Raw genomic sequence first — 11,276 nt, 5'->3', positions numbered from 1 at the left:
TGAAAAATTTATAGTACTGATGTGACATAGATACTTGGTTTTACAGAAAAGACTCTTGGTCCATCCCATTATGATGTATAAGAAGGATCTGTTAAAGGTTGAAAATTAATGACTTAGAATTCTTATGAGTATTCAAGTGTAAGAAAACTATATTTCTTGAATACAGTTGTAAGGTTAGATTTTTTAAAAAAAAAAGGACCTATGAAAATCTCAATCCATACCAGCAAACATATTTGGTTGGTAAACATATTTCAATATCCTCATTTTCTAGTAAGTAAATCACGTTGAACATACCTGTGAGATCAGATTAATCAAATAAAGCTTACAAACTATGAATTTCAGCTAAAGAGTACGGTAATTTAGAGCGTAGCCAATATTGTCCCTGCTGCAATTATCCATCAAAATCCCAAGCCAACCAACCTCTGGTCTTGGTGGATATACCCTTAACCCCTGTTCCTGTCACCACCATCCAATGCTGTCATCCCAACTCCTGCCTTCTCCTTCCCCTCTCCTCATCCCTCTCTCCTTTGAGGCTCACCCCTCAACGAAATCGAAGGGAAAGAGCAGAGTTGGTGTTGGTGGTACTTTCGCATGCCAACTTCCCACCAAAACTGCTTCTAGCGTTCAAATTCACAAGGCCCACACCAGAGCAAGTGAGCCATCATCATGGTTAGCTCAGTTACCAGAAGAAGAACAACAAGAAGGACCCATTCGGCTACCACCATTGCCTTCTTCGTCTTCTTTTGGAGACCCTTTCGACACTTCGAATCCATCCCCTATTCAAGTGGCCACCAGCGTTCTACTCACCGGCGCCATCTCCGTCTTCCTCTTCCGCTCTCTCAGACGTCGCGCTCGCCGCGCCAAGGATCTCGTGAGACTCTTGCCTTCTTCGTTGGTTTTCTGCGTTTTTCTTTCTCCCCCTTTTTTCTCTTTATTCTTTGTTTCTGGATTGAATTGAGTGGAAAATTTGATTTGGGTGTTTGGGATTTAGATGAGAATTCTGCTGTTTCTTTGTTTGTTTTGTAGCTGAACAGAATTGAGTCGAAAAATTCATTTGGGTGTTGGGGATTTAGGTGAGAATTCTTCTGTTTCTTTTGTAGCTGAACCGAATTGAATCGAGGTTTTCAATGTTGTTGTCTCAGGTTTAGGGCCTCCTTGAGTCGAGAAATGCTCTTCCATTGTCTCTTTTCTTTCGTTCTGAATCGATTTGGGTTGAAAATTTCACGTGGATGTTGAAGATCGAGGCTTTTCCAGGCGAAGAATGAACTTTTCTCTTTTCTTTCTTTCCGAATTGAACCGAGTTGAAAATTTTCATGTGGGTGTCGAAGAGTGAGGCTTCCGAATCGAAGAATGTGCTCCTCTTTTCTCTCCTTTCTTTCTGAATTGAACTGAGTTGAAATTTTCATATGGGTCACAGAGATTGAGGTCTTCTGAGGTCAAGAACTTGAAGGAAGAGGCTCTGGAGAGCCTGAAGACCATGGGTACGGCCACATTGAAGGAGGAGCCTCCTTCACCCGTTCAGGCTTTACTTGGTGGCATCGCTGCTGGAGCCATTGCGCTCATCCTGTATAAGTTCACCACCACAATTGAAGCCTCATTGAATCAGCAGGCGATCTCCGACAACTTCTCGGTTTGTTTCAGTAGCACCTGATCCCAATTCAATTGCTATCGACTAACTTGTTTGGTATACGATTGATCATGGTATCATATAATTGATTTTCGCTTCTTTTGGAATGGCTTTTCTTGAGGAATTTGTTGACACAAGGGGAAAGTGATAGAAGCATTTTGAGCTCCCTGGCTATCTGATTTGCAGTTTGTCCCACCAAAACTTTCTGCAAATTATATAATACATTCATGGTTGAATAGAAGATAGTCTTCATGAGATTGCCATCTGTTACATGAGAGGAGCTTGCCCATTCCGAACCAAAACAAAGGCATATATTGTAAAAATGTCTACAAAGAGACAATACCCATACAAACACTAATACCTCACAAGAGATGTGCACAAAGGCACTCAAATAACACTTGAACAAGTATGCACAAAGGCGTAAAATAATATAAACATGCACAAAGGCATGAAAATGAAATATATATTGAAATGGGACAAGAGTTTGAGCTCACAAGCTCGACATTTTCAAGGAGGAACACCCCTATTTATACATCACAAGAGGAATTACATAGGGGGCTCCCAAAGGAGTCGTTGGGAGCCCCCAACGGTCACATTTGTGACCGTTGAGGGCCCCCAACGACTCTTTTGGGGAGCCTTCCCTAGGTGGCACAAACCACAAAAAAGAAAATAAAAAAGAAATAAGAAAAGAAAAGAAAAAAGAAAAAAAGAAAAAAATATAATCATATTCCAAATGGAATATGCGTAAAATAGGAAATTATAGGAATACCCTTTTTAGGTATTATGAGCAAAATAAATAAATAAATAAATAAATAAATATATATATATATATACATACATACAACGAGATTAAGGATTACATTTTAACACCCCCCTCAAACTTACGGTGCGATAACCGCAAGTTTTCCAAAAAGAAAATTAAATCTAGGCGAACAAAGGGCCTTAGTGAAGAAATCAGTTAGTTGGTACTCAAACGTCACATACGGGAAACCAATGACCTTCTTCAAGTATTCTTCTCTGACATAGAGACAATCCATCTCTATATGCTTCGTGCGTTAATGAAAAGTATGATTCTTAGCAATATATATTGCACTTTTATTGTTGCAGCATAACTTTGTTGGCTTTTTAATATAGACTCTCATATCTTATAGAAGACGCCGAATCCATATAATTTTCATGGTTGTAGATGTCATCGCTCGATATTCGGCTTCGGTGAATGACAAAGAGACCTTTTGTTGCTTCTTGCACCTTCAAGAAACCAACGATTTACCTAAGAAAATACAGAAACCAGTGGTGGAGTGACGGTTATTGGGGTCACCTCCCCAATCAGAATCAGTATAGGCAATTAACTTTAATTCAGAAGATAAAGACATAAATACTCCCTTATTTGCAGTTCTCTTTAAGTATCTGATAATGCGAATAACGACACTCATGTGAACCGTTGTGAGAGCATGTTGGAACTGACTGACAATATGGATCGCATGTGACAAATTACGCCGAGTGATGCTAAGATACATTAGCGAGCCTACCAATTGTCTGTAAGGAGTAGGATCTGTCAGAAGAATTCCGTCATCGATCTTTATTTTTGAGCTCACTATTTCAGGAGTTTCACAAATTTTGTCATCTGAGATTCCAGACCTGTCAATAATCTCACAACCAAGTTTAGTTTGAGATAGAAAATAACCACGTTGGGAGTAAGCAACCTCAATTCCCAAGAAATATGTCAGAAACCCTAAGTCTGACATTTCAAATTTTGAAGTCAAGACGGATTTGATATCCTTGACTTCTTTGACATCACCTGTCATTAACATATAATAATAATATCACAATACCTGCATCGGATTTTCTGATAAATAATGCAGTATCTGTATAACAGGAAGATAATCCATTCTCCAACATAACATTGTTAAATATGTTATACCATGCTTTGGGTGTCTGTTTCAAACTATAGAGAGCTTTTCGAAGACAAAGAACTTTATCTTTATGAACTTTCATACCTGGTGGGGCATCCATATAAACTTCTTTATTAAGATCACCATTTAAAAAGGCATTTTTAACATCCATTTGAAAAATGTTTCATTTTTTAATAGACGCAATAGTGATGAGACATCTGACTGTAACCATCTGTGCTACGGGTACAAATGTCTCTTTATAGTCAATTTCATATTCTTGACCATACCCTTTTGCGACTAAGCAAGCTTTATACCTCTCCAGAGATCCATCGCTCTTTGTTTTAACTTTAAACACCCAACGACAACCTATAGTTTTATTTCCAAAAGGTAGAATTTAAAATTCCCATGTGTTAGCTTTCCTAAGAGCTTTGAGTTCATTTTTTATAGCTTTTTGTCATTCTACATATTTTTTGGCTTCCTCAAAATTTCTTGGTTCAAAATAAGAATGAATGGCACTAAGACAAGCTCTACACTTAGGTGAAAATGAGTCAAAAGAGACAAATCTTGTTGGAGGCTTCCTATTTCTTTCAGATCGTCTGGGATCATGTGTGGGAATAGAATCACTATATTACTCAATTGCACTTCTGAAAGTATTTTTATCTCTACGAGAATAGGTTATTGGGTCATTTGATGTTCTGTCTTCTTGAGTACTGGGTGAGTTGAAGTTATTAATGTCTACTTCTCATGGTTTGATGATATTTCATCATCACTAGACATATCATCATTACTAGATAATAGGTCAAATAAGAAAGAATAGTCAACATTTTCGTGATGGGAATCATTTTTTTCAAAGCCACCCTTATTTTCCAAAAACGTCACATTTCTTGAAACATATAACTTATCATTTTTAAAATCATAACAGTGAAATCCTTTTTGAGTCTCGGAATATCCAAGAAAGACAGGGAATAACTTTAGATGAAAGTTTGTCATTCTTATCAGTAAGAACAAAGCATTTGCAACCAAAAATTCGCAATCTATTATAATTAGGTTCCCTTTTATATAGTGTTTCAAAAGAATAGATTTTACCCAAATTTCTAGATGGTAAACGATTGATAAGGTAGACAGATGCAAGAGCCATTTCGGCCCAAATTTTTTTTGGAATATTTTAAGATATGAGAAGAGTTCGAGTGGTTTCAATGATATGCCTATGTTTTCTTTCAACCAACTCATTTTGTTGAGGGGTTTTAGGGCATGACCTTTGATGAACAATACCACTATCTTCAAGATACTTTTTTAATTCATTTGAGAGATATTCTCCTCCGAAATTAGTTCTAAATATCTTTAAGTCACTATTAAATTGATTTTTAATCATCACATGATATGATTTAAAGCATAAAAAAACTTCATGCTTATGTCTAAGAAAATATATCCAAGAGTACCTAGAAAAATCATCAAAAAAAATCACATAATAGGCAAACTCTCCTTTTGAAACAACAGGTGTTGGTCCCCAAACATCCGAATGAACAATTTCGAAAGGTTTAGAAGTAAACATGAATCTTTGTTTAAAATGCATACTTCTCATTTTTCTAAGAATACAGTCATTAAAAGAGTGTATTTTTACAAAGATTTTTAGCAAAATGCAAATAAGATAACTTGGTGATATTGGGATGACCAAGTCTTTTGTGCCAAACATTTATATCCTTATGTTTGGCAACATTACAAAAAGAATTTTTAGGAACTTGAAGAGTCCATATAATATAAGTCTCCCTTCCTAGAGCCTTCCCCAATCAATTTCTCGGACTGGCGATCTTGTATTAAATATTTATCAGAGGAAAATTTAATATCACATCCATAGTTCGAGAGTTGAGAAACGGAGAGAAGGTTCAAGTTTAATTTTGGTATAAATCTAATTTTGGGAATGAAAAAGTTTTGAGTTTCAAAATTGCCAACACCTTTAATTTCAAGAGAAGTCCCATCCGCAGTAGAAACAAAAAATGGGAAAATATTTTTTGAATATTCGGAAAGAGAATACATGTTTGGGGACATATGAAAAGACACACCCGAATCCAAAAGCCAAAAAGTTTTACCTGGAAGAGAGAAAGTAGACACGGCGACTCCCGAGATGGCTCCCTTGAGGAGAGGTTGAAGTGCCTCCACAATTTGGTTTAGAGAAAGATCCACTTGAAGAAGTCTTCTCTTTTTGCGATTGAGCGGTGATGGCCATGACTAACAACTTCTTCCACTTGGGACAAACAGGTTTGATATACCCCGGTTCTTTACAAAAATGACAAACAATTTTGCTATAATTTTTTTTTTCACCTTATCCACCATTTCCTCCTTGATTTTGATTTTTAAAATGAAGAGAAACCCCCACTCTAATCTCCGAGAAGCCAAAGGCAATTTTTTTGAGGCACCTGAAAAATGAATAATCACACAATCTTCAATCTTTAACCAAGCTCTGATACCATGTAAAAATGTTTGAAAAGACAATACGCATACAAGCACTAATACCTCACAAGAGATGTGCACAAAGGCACTCAAATAACACTTAAACAAGTACGCACAAAGGCATAAAATAATATAAACATGCACAAAGGCATAAAATAATATAAACATGCACAAGGCATAAAAATGAAATATATATTGAAAATGGGGCAAGAGTTTGAGCTCACAAGCTTGACATTTACAAGGGGGTACACCCCTATTTATACATCACAAGAGGAGCCACATAGGGGGCTCCCAAAGGAGTCGTTTGGAGCCCCTAACGGTCACATTGTGACCGTTGCGCCCCCCCCCCCCCGCCTGATTCTTTTGGGGAGCCTTCCCTAGGTGGCACAAACCACAAAAAGAAAATAAAAAAGAAATAAGAAAAAGAAAAGAAAAAATAAAAGAAGAATAAAAATACAATCATATTCCAAATGGAATATGCGTAAAATAGGAAATTATAGGAATACCCTTTTCGGGTATTATGAGCAAAAAAAAAATTATATATATATATATACTATGTATATATGTAAACATCTCTCTCTCTCTCTCTCTATATATATATATATATATATATATATATAGAGAGAGAGAGAGAGAGAGAGAGAGAGATGTTTACATATATACATAGTATATATGTATATGTATCTCTCTCTATATATATATATACATACAACGAGATTAAGGATTACATTTTAACATATATAGCGTCTGTTGGAAATAGAAACTGCCGTGTTAAAATCATTAAAGTTGGATGAAATTGAGGATCCTGGTTATGCTCCTTTCAGTATTACCAACTATGGTAAATTATTTAATGAAATGAGCGGAAAGCTAGGAAACTTTTTAAGGTTCATTAGTCACTGATGGTTATACTTGAAGAATTTGCTCATTGATAAGGTGTTTCTTGTTTGATTATAAATATTGTAAAGTCTATTAGTTTCCGATGATTATTCTTGAAGGGTTTACTCATTGAAAATGAAGTGTTTCTTGACTGTATTGCTTATAGCAATAGCCTTGCTGATGTGGAGAAACACCTCTTATCTACAAATTGCCAATATAAAGAATGTGTTGAATTTCCCGCCTGAATGAATCTTTTCTCCTTAACCCTTTCTTTGCTTTTTTCTTGGGGTTAGTCATGAAAGAATACTCTAAAATTCACCTGCAGATCTCCTTCAGACTTCTGTGTGTGTGTGTGTGTGTGTGTGTGAAATTCAGTCAGTTGTAACACTGATCTTTCTGTTGAAAACTAGAACTGTAGTGTAGCTTTATATTTCACATTTGTTTCTGATACGTCTCTGCTTCACAGGTTCGCCAAATAACTATAACAATAAGGTAACTACAGGAACTATTTCTTTTTAAGCACGAGTTTTAATTCAGATTCAACCCACCACGCTGGTTCCCTTGGTGCAGGACAATCGTTAACGGTTTGTGCTATCTTGCGACATTCATGTTTGCCATTAATTCCATTGGCTTGATCCTCTATTCTGGCCAGCTCACCCTTAACTCCTTCATGGGGACTTCTACTGATAACAATGATGGCAAACTGAAGAAGACAGGCTCCTCAACTGAGATGCCAGCAGATAATGTAGAGCCTGTTGGCACTGAAATGCAGAAAAGTGAGGATGACACATGATGGAAGTAGTTGAAGGATGGTGTAATGATTCTATTACCAATCTATATTTGAATTTCATTTGCTTCTAAGGCTCTGTTTGGGATCCTTGCATTGAGATGAAGCACCATTTCCATGTGTTGCCAAAATGTGTTGAGGTTGGAGTTGCCAAAAACATTCTCTTGTGAATGATGTTGAAATGTGGTGTTGGGGCTACCAACTCCATTCTCAATGAGTGTTTTTGGCAAAACCACTGCTCCCAAACAGCAAAGAGCATGAGTACACTGAGGGAAACCACAATGCCGCCTCTGTTTCTAGGCTCCCAAACACAGCCTAAATGTTTCAAGGAGTGCAATCTTGGATCTCATAATCTTCACATTATGGCTTAACTTATATTTCCATTGATTGAGTGTAAGTTCCTTTGAATTTTTTTTGCTTAATACTGCTTGTGGTGTTTTTTTTTTCCTTTTGGCGTCATTAGGTAATGCAAGGCAGCTGCTGAATCTAAACCTCCACATTCATATCTGTGGTACAAATCTCAGTTGATTCCTTTTTTTCGAACAAAATATCTCAATTAATTCCTATAACGGTTCCTGGCTACAACACGAGATCGCTGTTATGAAATGGACAACGCTGCAAAGTTAGTGTGTTTTGCATGACAAAACCCTTGAGCTCTTTATCAGAATTTTCAGATGTAATGTTAAGGTTGGGTTTTTGTTCATGTTTCCCTTCTCCTACTTCCTGTTATAATTTGTTATTTTTTCTACCTAAATGTAATGCTGCATTCAGACCTTCATAATACAGCAACTAAGTCATCTTTCCCATGAATTAATTAAGAAGTCTCTTATCTTTGCTTCTTGGGTCAGATTCTTTGTTGTATCTTGTGCTTTACATCCCATTTTTCTTTTCTTTCATTAAAAATCCTGCAATTCTCCCAGGGAAGTCATCTTTCTCATGTATTAATTAAGAAGCCTCTTATCTTTGCTTCTTGGTTCAGATTCTTTGTTGTATCGAGTACTTTACAACCCCCCTTTTTTATTCAATAAATTCGACAATTCACACAAGTCTGGAAAGGTCTAATGGAGATAGTGGGCTGGCTTTGGGACTAATATTTAGGTTGGGAGCACGGGTAGTTTCAGGCCTAACCTTAGTCATTAAAGTGAATGGATCACACATGTGATGGTGGATAAGTTAATTCAAAGACAGTATGGCTGGGTTTGACCTGCAGGCCTAATGAGTCCAAAGTTTTTTAGGCTAGGTCAGGGTAGGGTTGCAGCCCCAACATTTACATTTGAAACTTTTTAGGGTTATTAAGTAGGCCAGGCTTGGGCAGACCTAGGCACTGCCCTTTTGTGGCCCTATAGGACGTGGCTGTTCAGGTTGTGTTTTGGTATTCTAAATCTTGGAAAATCCCACTCATGAAAAAGGTTAGTTTTTTTATGGATGTGGGGCCCTTGAGGGAACACCATGTAGGTAGGTCAATCTAAAGGGGATGCAGGACCAGCTCTTGCAACTAAAGTTGCCCATGCTGCAACCAGCATGCACAAGTCCTTTCGTTGTATCTTTGTTGAAATCTTCCTGCAACAAGGGGTACAAACTTATATCGCATGAATGGAATGACACGGACAGTGGAAGAGAATAAAGCAAAACACACACACAGTAATTGGTCCGTTCTAACCAAGTTAGAAATGGATGGGTTTAGTTCATAAATTTTTAATGGCATGATTGTAAACCAGGCCTTACAGACGTGATTTCTATATCTTATTTAGAATATCATATACACATGATTAAGAATTTATTGTGTTTAAATGGTTTTTTAAAGAATTTTTTGAACAAAAAATTGTGCTTTTTTCTCTCTTGAAATAATTCAATCTAAACAAGCAATAATGAAGCATTTTACAGGTTTAGATCGAGTAATAGGCTGGCTCTGAAAATCTGCAAATGTCTTGTCTGTCATGTGTGCAGTGTCAAGCGGCAGTTTGAATTTATGAAAAGGTAGAGGTGAATTCTGAAAAAAAGGTAGTCAACTTTGAAAGTGCCAGCATGAAATCGTGGCAGAGTTTATGTGCAACAAAATATTGAAGCTGTTTGCAGATAAAAGCTTACCAAAGATAACAGTAGCTTACTGATAAATATTTCCTAAATTAACACACATGGAAAAAGGACTTCATGATCATATTGTTGCCTTCAGAAATCAATGCTCCTACAAAATCAAGTGCATTTTGTACAACTGACCAAATTCTGTTAGTTGCTAATCAGATTTTAACCTGAGCTAATATTTTATTATATGGAAGTCTATATCTCAATTAAAAAATAGAAAATTTGTTAGACTTGGCAGTTTTCCTAGACAGCAAATATGGTGCTTTGAATGAGGTGGACAAAATCTATCCTACATGTGACAAAGCTAAGCTAAGGCAAGGTTACATTTTTTTGCTAGCTTAGAAGACCAAGCAAATATGGTGCTTTGAATGAGGTGGACAAAATCTATCCTACTACATGTGACAAAACTAAGCTAAGGCAACATTACATTTTTTTTTGCAATCTTAGAAGACCAAGTGAAGTAAGCTACATTGTTCATTTAATTATGACACTAAACAATTTATTTCCCTTCAATTTACAACTCGAATTTCTCATTTAAGCCATTATTATAATCAAACGTAAAAAAGAATTCTCAAATGTACACTCAGACCGGTGCTTAATGATGTCCTTCCTCAACAATCCAGGCTTTTATGTCATTGAAAAGTCAAATAGTCTACATCACCATTCTCTATTAAGGATGGTCAATCGTATTTCCAAATGTTAGCAATCCTGTTTAAACAAATAACTATAATAATATAATAAGTTTAAGGAGATAAAAGCATGCAGATCACATGAGTAGCCAGCTCATGAGATACCCTCAATGAAAAACTTTATGTACCATCTCTCTCTCTCTCTCTCTGGGCAGAAGATGATAACATGGAAAAAGAAGAGGAAGACTTAAACAGAGCATCGCGAGGAAAGGAAATTGGTTTCCATGTCATAGAGTATCTAGACGAGCAATGGTTCTACCAAAATGCGCTCAAACCAGCTCTTCCTTCCTTTCACACAGGTTCATCATGTTCGTCCATAGACAGAAATGGTGTACTCCACTGAAAGCCCTGCAAATCATCCTGGTGAAGGTGGCAACGATGTCGATGGTGGTGATAAAAATGGTGTCTGTGGATGTTACTCACAACGCATGCTTACTAAGAAGTCCTTCACTACCATCCGGAGTGAATGGGACCAATCATGTAGGAGAAAGTACACTTTGCAAGTATAAAACCGATTGTGCACCTACAGTTGAGAATCGCTGCTGTTCGATCATGAAGATAACGAGCCAAGACATGCAATTCCGGTATGTAATTTACTAGAAGTTGTTCTGTTGAAGCTCGGTAACCAACACAAACTCACCATCTTGCCTATGCAGAGGCTGGGCGTTGAATTGGATTGCTAGGCCCATAGATGTTTATATTAAAGATAATGCTGAGTATCTGGATGATATCAAGAGGCCAGCTAAACATATTGAGGTTGTTAAAAATAAAAAACAAGAAAGGCCAGCAATAGCAGAGGACGTGCAGTTATCTTGCAAACATGAAAGAGAGAAAGTTACATAAAGGATAAGGATACCTTTTGATTTCAAATTCTC

General features: G+C 36.8%; 1 protein-coding gene across 1 annotated transcript; it reads left to right on the top strand.

Annotated features, from left to right (window-relative positions):
- The first annotated feature begins 250 nt into the window (after positions 1-250).
- On the top strand, positions 251-8,440 carry LOC149814210 (uncharacterized). The gene is made up of 5 exons (XM_089988914.1): positions 251-871; positions 1,418-1,630; positions 7,310-7,335; positions 7,414-7,657; positions 8,094-8,440. The coding sequence occupies exons 1-4, from the start codon at positions 473-475 to the stop codon at positions 7,634-7,636; spliced, it is 861 nt and encodes a 286-aa protein (XP_089845040.1). The 5' UTR covers positions 251-472; the 3' UTR covers positions 7,637-7,657; positions 8,094-8,440.
- Positions 8,441-11,276: the final 2,836 nt, after the last annotated feature.

The sequence above is a fragment of the Nuphar pumila genome, chromosome 15, assembly GCF_984573655.1.
Source record: "Nuphar pumila chromosome 15, dmNupPumi1.hap1.1, whole genome shotgun sequence".
Classification (NCBI taxonomy): Eukaryota; Viridiplantae; Streptophyta; class Magnoliopsida; order Nymphaeales; family Nymphaeaceae; genus Nuphar; species Nuphar pumila.
This window is presented reverse-complemented; position numbering and strand designations above follow the sequence as displayed.

Excerpts from the sequence above, each read along its gene's own strand:
- LOC149814210 (XM_089988914.1), top strand. The coding sequence starts at position 473 with ATGCTGTCATCCCAACTCCTGCCTTCTCCTTCCCCTCTCCTCATCCCT. Across the intron at positions 872-1,417 it reads CTCGCCGCGCCAAGGATCTC|AGATTGAGGTCTTCTGAGGT; the intron begins GTGAGACTCTTG and ends TATGGGTCACAG. Across the intron at positions 1,631-7,309 it reads CGATCTCCGACAACTTCTCG|GTTCGCCAAATAACTATAAC; the intron begins GTTTGTTTCAGT and ends TCTGCTTCACAG.